Source organism: Macaca mulatta, chromosome 17 (assembly GCF_049350105.2).
Source record: "Macaca mulatta isolate MMU2019108-1 chromosome 17, T2T-MMU8v2.0, whole genome shotgun sequence".
NCBI lineage: Eukaryota > Metazoa > Chordata > Mammalia > Primates > Cercopithecidae > Macaca > Macaca mulatta.
The window spans coordinates 11,989,917-12,005,261 of record NC_133422.1 but is presented as its reverse complement, the minus strand read 5'-3'; the positions used below and the strand labels follow the sequence as shown (position 1 = coordinate 12,005,261).

The window sequence follows — 15,345 nt, the reverse complement described above, 5'->3', positions numbered from 1 at the left end:
TGGTTTTTAACAGGCTCCCACTAATGGCGTCTTCAAGGAAAAGGTTAGTCATTCAATAAAGTGAAAATTCCTTTATGGGCACTAGAAGACACACAAGTGATATATCTGGCACCCTGGCTGTGACCTGCTCTCAGGCAGCAGCAATGGTCACTGTTTTGTGCGTTCTCACCCTGCGGTGTTCTACACTGCTGCTCCTGGCCAATGGGCACGTACACTTCCAATGCATCAGGAGGAACATATTCAATGGGGGCAGCAATCATAGATATAACCAGGAAAAATATATTTTAAATATTCAATAATAAAGCTTTTGAGAGGCAAGTTCACATCGAGTGAAATGGTGTGTATTTACTGTACTGTTGATTTACCACGTGGAAAGTTGGAGGTCATAGCATGAGAGAAGTTAACTTGGGCTCTACTGGCACCTGCAGTTAGTTATCTCTGCATTTGTAACTGTCCTAGGCTCTCTACCAGTCGTTCTCTGTTACCTGTATAGAGATATTCAGGTTGGTAAGCTGGCTGCACAGTTAGAGTCTTAGCTTCACCCATCTCTCGGGTCTGCAGGAGCACAGAAGCAATGGAATGGAAATTGCTATTGCAAGAGAGGGCAATCAAGAGGTGAAGAAGCAGTTTTTTGCTGTGTTCAAAGACTTCAGGCCGGTAGTGGTCTAAACCTGGAACAAAACAGTAGAATCTCAGTATAAACAAACGTTAAGCTCGTTTAGATTCCAGGGATAGTAAAGATTCCAGGATACTCAGGAGGAACATGTTAAAAGAATGTTTAGTTTTCTTTGTTATTGTTTGTGTTACCAACATACAGAAGTTGGGCTTAGGAAAAATAAAATGCTTTATTTCTTAAGTAAAATGTTCTCATAAAATGCTGATAGATGAACTTTTCTTGACCTCTCTGTAGCATTTGATGTGGTTAGCATTCCTTCTTCTTGAGATGTTCTCTTCCTTGGATATCCCTGTTACTGAAAGATTCCAATTTTATTAGTCTCTTTCTAACTGAATTTCTGAGTTTCCCTGGCTGGTTCCTCTTCCCATTTTTGCTCTACAAAGCTCAGGGCTTGGCCCACTCTGTCCTATATCCTTTCTTTTTATACTCTGACTATGCCTCATAGCTTAAAATTTACCACTTCAGCCAAAGACTCTCAAAAAGGCCCAACTTATTTTGGATATCTTTGTAGATGTGGCACTAGTGAGATACCACTATATTTACACGGTAGAAATAGAGCAATTTCAAACAGTGACCAAGTAGCTGACATTTCAGAGCAGATGTCACAAAAGGGCAATGAAAAGTGGTGGAGATCAAATATTCCCAAAATGAGTCAAACAGGAAGGATGTCAATGTGAAAGGAAATCTCTATGGATTACTTCTGCATATTTTTTAACCCGATTGGCTAGAATGCCTTTTAGATCCAGTCTTACCTAAGAAGACAGCATGAAGTAGTAATGGTAGATGAAGCGCCCAATCTTCTCGTACACTGTGATCTACCACCATCTCAGTCATAAAAATTACAGCAATATTGCACCTAATCAATGAAATAATGAAATTAATGCAACTTCTGAAGGGGATGGAAATACTAGTAGATCATTAAGTTACATTTCAATATAACTCTTAAGTGTTTTTAAAACATTATATAAGGCTCTTATTCCAGGGAAATAGAGTTTAACTTGTAACACAGCATAGAGCTCCACAACAAGAAGAAACATTGGTTGAGCTAATCACACTAGTCACTAGGTAATAAGAGCTAAGAGATGAAGAGAAATCAAAGACAAGGTCCCTCTCATCAAGTTGCTTACAGTCTAAAAAGCATCACAGAATGCATGCCCATATCCAGATTACATCAAGGAGAAATTCAAAGGTCAGAGGCAGCTTTGAATATTGATTAATATTTGACCACACTCTGCTAATATGCTGGAAGCTGGCAGTCAAATCAGGCAGGATCCCACTGATTGATAAGATTGTTTAATGTGGTGGGACCTGGACTAGGTTCTTCTCTTGTCATAGGTAGAAAAGTCCAGTCAAAGCTAAGGTTTCCTTCTCCCCACACATGCTGCTCACCTATGGAGTGGCCCCCGGGGAGTGATGGTCTCCGGGAGATAGTCAACCAGGGGGGCCCAGCATCCTCCTGTACAAGGCATCGGTAAGGGCTGTGGCTGCTTGGTCTCTGTAATAGTCAGCAACCAGCCCGTGTAGGGAGAAATTGGATCATCTGCAGGGTGAGAAAGACAACTGTGCTTTATTTTCAGGGAGAGGAGACTTGTTTTCTCTACTTGATGTTTTCAGAATAAATTTTATAAATGTATGCTTGTACAAATAACTTTATTTTTCATTTTTAAATTTTTTTTAGGGACAGGGTCTCACTGGAACCTAGGCTGGAGTGCATTGGATCAATCAAAACTCACTGCAGGGCTGGTTACAGTGGCTCACACCTGTAATCCCAGCACATTGGGAGGCTGAGGTGGGTGGATCACCTGAGGTCTGGAGTTTGAAACCAGCCTGGCCAACATGGCAAAAACCCATCTCTACTAAAAATACACACACACACACACACACACACAAAATAGCCTGGCATGATGGCACGTGCCTGTAAGCCCAGCTACTTGGGAGGATGAGGCAGAAGAATCGCTTGAACCTGGGAGGTGGAGGCTGCAGTGAGCCGAGATCGCGCCACTGCACTCCAGTCTAGGCGACAGAGTGAGATTCTGTTTGAAAAACAAAAACAAAAACAAAAAAAAACCTCACTGAAGTTTCAAATTCTGGGGCTCAAGAGATCTTCCTGTCTTAGCCTTCCAAGTAGCTAGGACTACAGGCATGTGCCACCACACCCGGCTAATTAAAAATTTATTATTTTTTTAAATAGATGGGGTCTCAACATGTTGCTCATGCTGGTCTCAAACTCCTGGACTCAAGTGATCTTCCCACCTTGGCCTCCCAAAGTTTTGGGATTACAGGTGTGAATGCCTGGCCAGAAATAACTTTCTAATGATTTCATTTGGTGAGTATGAATTACATGATCAAATGGGTTAGAATTACTTGTTTGGGTAACTACTTGAATAGTTATTACTTGGTAACTAATTTATAGTTATTCATTATAAAGCAAAGCAGAATACAGATATACAAAAAGAAAAACATTAAATCATGTTGAATTCCCATCTCTATGAAAACTCACTCTTCCTCCGGTCTTCCTCATCTCAATAAAGCACAATTTTGGCTGGTCGCGGTAGCTCACCCCTGTAATCCCAGCACTTTGGGAGGCTGAGGTGGGTAGATGACTTGAGGTCTATGTTCCACAGAGCAGACAGACCAATTCTTTTAAAACAAGTTCAGTAGTGTCTCTTTCTCTGCTCAACACCCTCCAGTGGCTCCCCACAAATCCATATCCATGGCCTTTAAGGCCTTACCAGGTCTTCCCCCTCCATGTTCCTCTCCTGGCTTATCTCCTACCAGCGCACCCTTGCTCACCCTACTCCACTCATCCTAGCTTCCTTGCTGTTCTGTGATCAGGCTGGGCCCCATACAGCCTCAGGGCCCTTATGTCTGCTGCTTCCTATGGCTGGGATGCTCATCTGCAGACAGTTGCATGGTTCATTTCTTTGCTTCATTCATGTCTCTGCCCCAATATCACCTTACTACAGCAGCTTTCCTTGACCACTCTATTTAAATTGACCCCCAACCCCAATCAGTTTCTACCCTGCTTGCCCTGCTTTAGTCCCTCCCCCGCCACCCATGGATCACCAATTCACCAGCACCACCTCCCTCCCCAACTCTAATGTAAGCTCCAGGAGAGTGGGAACTTCTTCTGTTCTGTTCATTGCTTTTTCTCTACTACCTACAATGGTGCCTGGCACATGGAAAGGATCAATAAATATTTGTTGAATGAATGAACGTCACAATATTATCTATAAAGTAAGTACAGGCCAGGTGCAGTGGCTCATGCCTGTAATCCCAGCATTTTGGAAGGCCCCGGCAGGTGGATCACTTGAGGTCAGGAGTTCAAGACCAGCGTGGCCAACATGGTGAAACCCCCTCTCTACTAAAAATATAAAAATTAGCCGGGTGTGGTGGCGCACACCTGTAGTCCCAGCTACTCAGGTGGCTGACACAGCAGAATCACTTGCACCCCAGAGGCAGAGGCTGCAGTGAGCCAAGATCGTGACATCGCACTATAACCTGGGCTATGGGTGAGACCCCGTCTCAAAAACCATAATAAAAATAAAATAAGTATAGCAACATGTTTCGCGTTGATTTCTTATCATGCTCCCAAAGCAGGCCAGCAGCATTTAAGATGAGCAATACAGGTGGGCACAGGATTTAACCCAGGTATTCGGCTGCAGAGAAGCTGGTTTATTCTTGGGATCAGTTTATGTATTAAGAGGAAGAATATACTATATAGTCTTTATGCAATTTTATAACAATATAATTTTTTTTTTTTTTTTTTTTTTTTTGAGACGGAGTCTGGCTCTGTCGCCTGGGCTGGAGTGCAGTGGCCGGATCTCAGCTCACTGCAAGCTCTGCCTCCTGGGTTTATGCCATTCTCCTGCCTCAGCCTCCCGAGTAGCTGGGACGACAGGCGCCTGCCACCTCGCCCGGCTAGTTTTTTGTATTTTTTAGTAGAGATGGGGTTTCGCCGTGTTAGCCAGGATGGTCTCGATCTCCTGACCTCGTGATCCGCCTGTCTCGGCCTCCTAAAGTGCCGGGATTACAGGCTTGAGCCACCGTGCCCGGCCCAACAATATAATTTTTCTTTGCTTCACTTCTGCAAGGTAGTGCGAAGTCATTGATTTGATGCTGCTGGCCCAGTGTAGAATGCTGGCCTTAACACTGACAGAGCTGGTGGAGGCGTGTCTTCCTGTTGTGACAACTGAGGCTCTGAATGAGGACAGGTACCAGAAAACCAGAACCAAGAACACCCCACTTCTCATGGGATGTGGCTAAGAGGGTTTCAGTGGAAAAGGTCAGGACTTCCCTCAGGAAGAGTGACTACTGGCTTTTTCTAATACACTGACAAGTGAGCAACCAGAACCCTGTCATTCTATGCCATGAAGCTTGGCCACAACAATTTTAGCCTGGAAAAAATTTAAAGCAGGTGCACTAGTAACGCATCTCGGTTCTAACTCTCAGTAAATTACCTACAAGTAACTTACTTGCAGCAAATTTAACTTCTCAGATAATCATCCAGGATAAGTCAGTTGCCAAATGCACTGCTAGGTAACTAGCTACTCTTCAATAAAACTTGAAAGGGAAACAAAAAGGGAGAATATTGAAGAATTAAAAAGTAAATGGTGAGATTTCTGTTAGGAAAGGATATGTTATTCTTTGTTTCAGTGATGTTTTCAGATATATATCCAATCAGCCAAAATGTGCTGAGAGGAATTAAGGTGGCCTAAACTTAAATTTTTCTGTCCTCAAACTTTGGGTTACCAGATATTGCCACAGTAACCAGACTTTTCTTGAACCAACTCTCCATTTCTCAAGTACTACTTTCCTCATCTCTAAAATCTGGTGCCTTCTACAAGTAATGGTCTACGGTCCTGAGATTTGACTATTCAGTGTTTGGATGGTACAATCCCCTGAGGGGACACACAAAGGAAAGAAAACACAAACAGCTTTATTTTACTTCCTATTGACAGCTCTAGAGAAAGTTTTATAGCTAAAACTTAACCTAGAGCATGATAATTACATATGGATTATAGACACGCCTTCCATTAGTATTTTAATGGTGGAGAACTGCCTGTCTGTGCATTCACAAGTAGAACAAGGGTAGCTGAAACGTGGCCTCATTGGAACCACCTAGCTCTTACCTGACATCGCACATTTCCGTAAAAACAAAACAATTCAAAACAACAACTCAAAGCACCAACTTACGAAATGAACTTAACTCATGAAAGATGAGTATATTTACAATTTCTGACAAAATAGAATAAATCCTACAAGATACTTTACTGATTTCCTTAGCAAATCTAAAATGTCACTGGGAGCGTTCTTCGGTTTCAGAATTTCTGTAACTTGTGACCAACTAATACTCTGTATCTGCTCAATATCTACAGAAGCTGTCCAGAGCTCAAACAAAATCAGTAAATGCACTGACCTTTTTGGTTTCCCCAACTACTGGAAGAAATTCCTGTCACAAAGCTAACTCCCGGGTTAGCAAGCTTTTCATTAGGCTATGGAGACTATGCCGTTGATAAATTCCACATGAGAACAGATCCTATCCTGAGTGAGCAGACTTTCAAAGCTTCAAGGTTAAACCCACTCGCAAGATAGGTGGAAAAACTGAACCACAACATTTGTTTTCTAATGGGACTATGACTTAGTGTATTTTCCCCAGATGCATCACCAAGAAAAAAATGTCAAGAATATAAAAACATAGGAGTGGGACGGTAGTTTGAATTTTTATAATTTTGATTTGTCCATGGTTTGGCTTTTTTTTTTTTTAAACTTTTGAGGATGCTGATGCTCATCTGCGTAGGTGGATTAAATGGTTACTTAATATTTATGGGCCCTTTTAGTAATCAGATCAAGAATAATCAGAACCCTCATTTTCTATCCTCTGACCACTTGCGTTCCGTCTGAAAGCCCACAGCCTGTTGGTACTTACTTTTATCCTCATCATAGGATCCTCCAGAGCTATTGCTGTATCTTGACTCGAGGCGAGTGTGGGCTCTGATGACATTACTAAACCTTCAAATACAAGCACAACCGGAATGAAATATTAACATGTGTGCGTATATGCTCTTTTTTTATTTTTTAGATGGAGTCTCACTCTATAGCCAGGCTGGAGTGCAGTGGTGCGATCTTGGCTCACTGCAATCTCCACCTCCCAGGTTCAAGCGATTCTCCTGCCTCAGCCTCCTGAGTAGCTGGGACTACAGATGCCCGCCACGTTTTTGTATTTTTTTTTTTTGTAATGCCCAGCTAAGTTTTGTATTTTTAGTAGAGACAGGGTTTCACCATGTTGGCCAGGATGGTCTCGATCTCCTGACCTCATGGTCCACCCGCCTCAGCCTCCCAAAGTGCTGGGATTACAGGCGTGAGCCACCGCGCCTGGCCTATGCTCTTACTTATAAACTATGATTTAGCAGTTGTTTTTTCAGTTGCTAGTTCCAATGGTGCTTTTCTTAAAGGAATGCTGTAAAAAATTGTACCCCAAACATTTCTTGTTTTCTTGAGAGGGTCAGTGGTCACTTTTGCTCATAAGCAAAGTCCAAACCTTGAAAAGATAAATATTTTAAGCCTAATATTTCAGTTGAACTAGAAAATGGTAACATTTGCTATGGAAAGAAAATGGGCATGACGCTGAATAACATGATTCCCTTATTTACATAGCCTGACACACAGTAGGTGGTCAATAAATATTTCCTGAATGATTAAACTGAAAGTACATAGAATGGGAAATACGCAAACATAGTTATAACAAATCTTGGACTTTACCCAGCATTGAAGTTTCTCTTAAAATAGTTTGAGACTGTTCAGGGTGTTGGGAGCAAGTCCCCCAAAATCTGGCCATAAACTGGACCCAAAACTGGCCATAAAATCTCTGCAGCACTGTAACATGTTCATAATGGCCCTAATGCCCAAGCTGGAAGGTTGTGGGTTTATGGGAATGAGGGCAAGGAACACCTGGCTCAAAACCGCTTAAAGGCATTCTTAAGCCACAGACAATTAGCGTGAGCGAACGATGTTTTAAGGGCATGTTCCTGCTGCAGTTAATTCGGCCCACCCCTTCGTTTCCCATAAGGGATACTTTTAGTTAATTTAATATCTGTAGAAACAATGCTAATGACTGGTTTGCTGTTAATAAATATGTGGGTAAATCTCTGTTCAGGGCTCTCAGCTCTGAAGGCTGTGAGACCCCTGATTTCCCACTTCACACCTCTATATTTCTGTGTGTGTGTCTTTAATTCCTCTAGAGCTGCTGGGTTAGGGTCTCCCTGACCCAGCTGGTCTCGGCACAGGGAAAGGTCCTAGTTGGAGAGTAATTTAACCAGAGGGACTCTTTGGTCTGGTCTCTCTTGTGGCTTGTTAAGAAGTAATCCCCACCCAAAACAAACAAACAAAAAACAGAAACAAAAACAAAACAAGAAAGAAAATAAAAACGGTGAAGTATAGTAATTCATAGACATCATCTTATTTAATCTTGCTCATTCATCTTTGAGATAAGCATTATTTATTCTACAATGAGGAAACTCAGGACAAGTGAAGTTATACACCTTGTTTAGTGTTGACCACAGGGAGGTGGCGGTGCAGGAGGCCTTCAGTGCCATGCCAACTCCCCGCGTAGAACACGAAGCTTAAAGGCTGAGCTCTCTCTCACTAGCTCTGTAACTATGGCCAAGGCCTCTACCTCCTTGGGGAACTTGTTTCCACAATTGCAAGAAGGGCATCATAATAATACTCTGTCTTTTATTTAATTGGGGTTGTTTGAGGGATCAAAAGAAAGGACGTGAGAGTGTTTCCAAAACTGCAAGACACTGTCTGACTATAAGGTATTAGTTATTATGCTTCTACCTAGGATTTCTGGAAAGAAATCAATAGCGTATTTCTCAAACAAAGGTCTACAACGTAGGGCAAGGGTGTAGTTCAGGGGCAGTGTGGGCAAAATGGTACGTCTATATTTATTTTATATAAAATGACACACAGCAGGTTTTATCAACTTAATATATATGTAGCCAAAGCAAAGAACTAAGGCAATCTAGAAATACCTGGAAAACTCAAGCCAAAATAGGTGTGTCCCTCTACATTACTGACCGGGTATTCTGACTTAACTCATAACAGATCAATACTCTATTTCTTTTAGGGACACTGGAAGGTGCAGGGCTATTGCTGTCCTCACTAATGTGTGGAGAAAGAATGTTTCAGCAAAAAGTCCTGGATGTGCCGTTAAGCCGCCCATCTTGTCCCAGGTGTATAACCTTAGAGCACTGCATCAGTGATTCGGATTTGCTGAATTACAGAAATGTACTGTAATGAGCTTGGTTTTATTCACTTCTTAGATATTTGCACCAGCATTTCCCCGCTCCTGACAGCTATCTTTTCCCCAGTAACTTCATACCTCAAACATTCTTCACTGTTAAAGATTCCAGGCATTTGTGAATCTATAAGAACAGAATAACTAAGACATCGATCAGTTTAGCTTCATACAAATCGGCCAACTAAATCAGACTGTAAGTATTTATGAAAATAAACTGGAAAAGGACAAACTTATTACCTTCTGAAGTTCTTTAATCATATTTATGCTGATAAATGCAAAGTGATAAACAGCATCTGCTAAGCCCAGACATCATTCAGAAAGGAACAAAAGCATGGTGGTGAAAGAATGGCACATCTGCAGGTTTCCGTTGGATGGAGAACGCCACGGCACTTCCAGCTACCATGAACTGTGCTCTATGTCGGGGTTTAAATTGTGCCTGGAGGGCCCGGACAGGGAAGAATTACAGGATGGATGGCAACTGTCTCTTTTCCCTTTTGAGTTGGATTTAAAGGGGTGTTGGGTGGAGTTTATTTATGAGGCTGGAATAAAGGGGAGGAGAAGTCCCTTCCAGACTGTTCTCCTTGTTCTGGAGAAGACTAAAACCACAGTGTAGCAAAGTGTATGTCTGGCAAGGAAAAAGTAAAAACTGACTCCCAAGCGTAAAATCTGTTATTTTCCTTTGCTTTTCTGGGTTGATGAGGCTTATTTTGGGTCTGGTCCCTGGAAGAATTTCAAGGATTAAGTAGAATCTTTGATGCCTTTTAACATCAAAGGTATATACCTTAAGAAATACATCATGAAAAGAGCTCTGGTAAGAGAAAAATTAGAAGGATGAAATGTTCCCCTCAGTTTTACCTTGTTGATTTGGCTCAAATTAATAATACTTAGATAACTGAACTAATAGTTAATATATATTAATGTATATCAACACTATCAATTTAGATAGAAATTATTTCTGTTTCAACACAGATCGTTCAAAATTTACACAGACGAGGTTAACTGCTTTAGCTGCCTATGAAAAATCCCTTCGTAGGCATATAAATTTATAAAAATATTTTATTAAGATTGATGTATTGAAAATACTTATGGCTGGATGCAGTCACTCACACCCATAATCCCAGCCTTTAGGAGGCTGAGGTGGGAGGATCAGTTGAGTCCAGGAGTTTGAGACCAGCCTGGGCAACATAGTGAAACCCCGTCTCTATAAGAAATAAAAAAATGAGCAAGGTGCGGTGGCACATGTCTGTACTCCCAGCTACCCAGGAGGCTGAAGCAGGAGGACTGCTTGAGCCTGGGATGCTAAGCCTGCAGTGAGCTGTGATTTCGTACATTTCAGCCTAGGTGACAGAACGAGACCCTGTCTCAAAAACAAAAACTTATGAAGATTGTTTCTGCATACTTTAAAAATTGCTATAAACTACTCTTTTAATATGTTCATTTTGATGCCTAGTAAAATAAACTACATAAAAAATCTTAGAGTGTAGGTGTACTTTGTTACAATTTCTGACAGTTTTTAAAAAGTTTTATTAATACACAATAGATGTACCTTTTTCAGGGTAGATGTGAACATTTGATACATGCATTCAATGTGTAAATATCAAATCAGGGAAATTGGGATATCCGTCATCTTAAATATTTATTTTTTCTTTATGCTAGGAACTTACGAATTATTCTCTTCTAGTTATTTTGATACATTAATACATTACTGTTAACATTACTGTTAACTTGAATAGCTTTTTTTTAAAAAATTGAATGTTATAAAACTTGCTTTTCCTTTTCTTACTTTGGCTACTGGGGCCTTAAAATTAGGCTAAGCTGTAGCTTTCCTTAGTTAGGACTTAAGACACCAACTATCTTACTTGGCACATACTCTTTTACTCTGGTTTTAACGTTCTTTCACTTAAGCTATACGGTTTGTTTGTGCTTTTGTCAGTAGGAACGGTATTATTAAATATTACTGAGTCACATCAAAGAAACATTAATCTAGTTGTAAAGAACATGGAGCCAAGGCGGCCATTTTGTCCAACTCCATGGTGCTTCCCTCAGCCCAGCAATGGATATGGTGGAAGAGATGCCCCACTCCTGAGGTGTGTTAACACAGCAGCCTGGGGCGGTGTTTCTGAACAACACTGTCTCTGTAGGCTCTTTGCCTATAAGGACTGTAAAGAAAGGAGTAAATCGCTTTCCTCCGAGAAGGGTTACTGAAAGGGTAAGAGAAAGGGGACTGGTGGTGGTTGGACAGCTTACCCACCTCTGGGGCTGTGACGTTTCTCCTATTTTCATTCACTTACCAAATGAACACTTTAAAATGCCTACTATGGACAGCACAGTAGACTAATCACTGAGCATGGAAAAATGTGTAAGACAGGGGTGTCCAATCTTTTGGCTTCCCTTGACCACACTGGAAGAACTGTCCACACTAACACAATAGCTGATGAGCTAAAAAAAAATAAATAAATAAAATCACACACACTCAAAATCTCATAATCTTTTAAGAAAGTTTATGAATTTGTGTTGGGCCATATTCAAAGCTGTCCTGGGCCGCATGTGGCCTGTGGGCCGCAGGTTGGACAAGCTTGGTGTAAGAGATACGCAGTCTCTCTGTGTTCTCTAGGAATTAAAATCTGGTGGTTCAGATAAGTGTGTCTGTAAGTACCTATACATCAACATGACAGAGATTACAAGGAGGGAAGGGTGATAAGTAGATTGAAGAGAAAAAAGGATTTTAGGCTGAGGGCACAGCCTACTTTCATAGAAAAAAAAGAATACAGTAGAGAAATAGTGTAGGTGCTGTATGGGATCAATGGAATAGTGGTGTCTGTTGGGAGAGAATATTCATAGACATGTTTGCATATATATGTGAATATGATCAATCAATATGTTATAGGTAGACAATCAATATAAAATAATCTGACGAGTATGAATATGTGTGATATATATGGGTAGATAATTGCATCTGGTTTTCCAATGACCAGCAGAGATATGGTGACAGAGCAGGAGTAACAGCAAACAAGAAAATCTCTCTTGAAGATGTTCTATGATCTTGATATTAGAGAGATTACTGGCTTCTTAAGTTCAAAGGCACTACTAAAAACCAGGCAGGGCCAGGTGCGGTGGCTCACGCCTGTAATCCCAGCACTCTGAGAGGCCGAGGCGGGCGGATCACAAGGTCAGGAGATTGAGACCATCCTGGCTAACATGGTGAAACCCTGTCTCTACTAAAAATAGAAAAATTAGCTGGGCGTGGTGGGGGGCACCTGTAGTCCCAGCTCCTCGGGAGGCTGAGGCAGGAGAATAGTGTGAACCCAGGAGGCGGAGCTTGCAGTGAGCCGAGATAGAGATCGCACCACTGCACTCCAGCCCAGGTGACAGACCCAGACTCCGTCTCAAAAAAACAAAAAACAAAAAACAAAAAACTCTAGGCAGGACACTCAGAACTCTGGCCCTAAACAGGCCTTTGTAATGAGATGTTAATACATGGAGATCTATCACCTTTCTACCTCAAATAAAATTCAGAGGGGAAACACAGACAAAACAATAAATTATCAAGAATGTTATACTCTAGTGAGAAAGTAAAAATATCTTTAGAGAAATACTGTGATTTTTATCATGAGGTAGTTTTCCAAAGAAGGTAATATTAATAGCAAATACAGATTTTAAAAAATAACATGCTAATTAGTAATCTTGTACCTTCACTAATATGGGGAGTATAAAAACCTTTATTCATTCCTGAGAAAGAAATAAAAGCCTTTATTAGAGAACTACAAAGGACAAGGTCTATAATTCATGATCTGCTGGGTTTGGGCTTTTAGTCTGAAGGGAAGCCCGTATGGATGAACATCTGCCTAAAGGTAACACAGCTGCCCAGCGATGCAGTGAGGAATCTGGCAGGCGCCTGAATTAGGGAAGGAGCCTTCAGAGCCCCAGGGGCAGGCAGCCCTGTGTCGGGTCATCTCCACGTCAGCCCCTGCTGTGCCCCAGTGCACATGATGAAATCCTCAGGATGCTCAGGAAGCACCGTGGGCTTGCTGGGGCATTTTGGGCTAAGTGACTTATTTTCATTACTTGATCCCCTAAATTGTCTTTAATATGAATTTGTGAGCATCTCATCCTTAAAAGGGCTCCCTCATTACCTTTCACTATAAAATGCTCAGCTGAAGGCATTTTCAACACTGTGAGGATCATCCTAATTTTCCTTTTTTAAAAATTTGAGTTTTGTTTTTCTCTCCTGGTTTCTCTCCCTGCTCTTCACAGTCAACTGCAGGAAAGAGTGACTCTGATTTGACTACTGATGAGTAGTTCATAGGCAAGGCAATAAGGAGGATGAGATATGGGGGAAATATTATTATTAAAGAGCTAATGTGGAGGGAATGGAGACTTTGTTTAGCAGGAAGAGATAGTGTTTTGGTTAACCAAGACAGGACAAAGCAAAAATAAAATAAGAATAATGATGTTTCATAGAACTCACCTCAGGATGACTACTTTATCCCTAAGAAATTATTCAGCAATCAGATTTGAAAATTTCACATGGCATTTCTAATTCCAGATGGTCTGTGCCCATTAACAGAACAACTCATGGTTTTTACTAAGCCCTGGGGTAAGTGGAATTCCACCACCAGAAAACACCCTTCTTAATCTTTCTCTTCTCTGACTTTGCACAGAAATAACTGTTATCTTTAGGGATATACAGACTAGAGGTGGAAAGTCAGTCTCAGTTTCTAAAAACAAAGAAGGATTTTTATGTATGTGCAAAATTTATGAAACTCCACAAACCTGTATTGATGTCTTTGTATAGATTATTGCAGAACATTACACTGGATATTAAGTCAAATTTCTGCACCAACCTTTCATCAGATTCTTTCAATATCTTGTTCTCCTCAGCATCTGGGAAATTGTCCTGGCCAGCAACCACTGTGTTGCTGCTAGAAGTGGTTCCTGTAGATGGGATTGGAAGAAAAACACTTAGAAAAAGATGCAAGCGGGGGGGTCAAGCTCAAGTCTCAAGTAATTCCAGGGAAAGATTTCCTGTAAAATCTTATGTTTGGAAGATTTTTTACATCTTCTGCACAATCTCAGACATTCTAAACAATCTTCCAAGCCCACACCACTGAAATGAGAGAATTGTAGACATCTGTTATGGTCAAACCAAATTCCTTAACTCTTGTAAAGCAAGGCTACATTCTTGAAACCTCTTCTTCCTGGCCACTTAGGTAATGAGCTTATTTATAGTGGCTGGCCTTGCTGTTGGCTGCTTTAGTATTTCTGGGTCCAGGAGTTAATAAACCAATGCTAGCGAAGTAAGGCCAAGTACCTAGCACTTCTGATGGCTGTGCTACTGCTTCCCTGTAAGAACACTGCTCTGGTGGCAGGGTGTAGGGTGAACAGAGGGCACAGGAGACTCGGGGAGGAGAGGAATTGGAAGGCAGTTACTGCATGAGGTCAGCAGAAGGGAGGCAGGCTTCAAGAGATTTGAGGAGGATGGTATATATTTCATGAAAGGTTGCTGAGACACCAATTAACCAAAAGTGATAATACTTTTCGGGGGTATTTTAATCAACGCTGAAGGACTATTAGCCAAGGGAGGGTCCAGATACAAGAAGGAGGATCCAGAAATGAGATTACTAAGTGATTGCAGTGTCCTGGCTGGGACTGGCCTGAAATACAAAGTTCTGTGATGGAGGATGCTTGAGCCACAGATTCTCAGTCATCTTTACAAGATCATTTCATTAACCCTACAGTCCCTAAGAGACTCAGTTATTCTCTTTTTTTGAGACACAATCTTGCTCTGTCACCCAAGCTGGAGTGTAGTGGTACAATCTTGGCTCACTGCCACCTCCACCTCGTGGGTTCAAGCCATTCTCCTGCCACAGCCTCCTGAGGAGCTGGGAGTACTGGTGCGTGTCACCACGTCCGGCTAAGTTTTTGTATTTTTAGTAGAGATGGGGTTTCACCATGTTGGCCAGGCTGGTCTTGAACTCCTGACCTCAGCTTCGGCCTCCCAAAGTGCTGGGATTGCAGGCGTGAGTCCCCACGCCCAGCCCATGTCTCAGTTATTCTTAAGCCATCTCTTAATTGAATGCACACACAGGAATAAGAAAAAAGTAACAAACACATTCTCATATCCTTTCAGGAATCTACATGAAGGAAACCCCAGGGATCTGTGACCAGGTGTCTGCCCGGTGGCTCTTCTTACCTGAGGCTGCTGCGGAGGCCTTGCTGCTGGCCGTGAAGCGGTAGAAGGGCGGGTTGTCGCAGTGCTGGACGATGGGGTTCACGGGCTCTGTCTGCTGCAGCTCAAAGAGAAGCTCTTCCATGGTTTGAATGGTGTTGTTACGGCACAAGTATATTGCCACTTTTTTAATCTGAG

General features: G+C 41.7%; 1 protein-coding gene and 1 long non-coding RNA gene across 5 annotated transcripts in view; one reads left to right on the top strand and one right to left on the bottom strand.

The window, feature by feature from the left end:
* Window positions 1-15,345, bottom strand: part of FRY (FRY microtubule binding protein) — a 267,764-nt gene that overhangs the window by 70,963 nt on the left and 181,456 nt on the right. For all 4 annotated transcript variants that reach the window (XM_028837192.2, XM_028837194.2, XM_077974167.1 and 1 more), the window contains exons 34-39: window positions 15,172-15,340; window positions 13,823-13,913; window positions 6,606-6,688; window positions 2,066-2,216; window positions 1,429-1,532; window positions 486-671 (exon numbers count right to left, since the gene is read on the bottom strand). In XM_028837192.2, the coding sequence (XP_028693025.1) occupies window positions 486-671; window positions 1,429-1,532; window positions 2,066-2,216; window positions 6,606-6,688; window positions 13,823-13,913; window positions 15,172-15,340 (784 nt within the window). The remainder of the gene's footprint in view (window positions 1-485; window positions 672-1,428; window positions 1,533-2,065; window positions 2,217-6,605; window positions 6,689-13,822; window positions 13,914-15,171; window positions 15,341-15,345) is intronic.
* Window positions 6,430-14,182, top strand: LOC144336252 (uncharacterized). The gene is made up of 2 exons (XR_013407874.1): window positions 6,430-6,795; window positions 12,405-14,182. It is a non-coding gene; the product is annotated as an uncharacterized LOC144336252 (long non-coding RNA).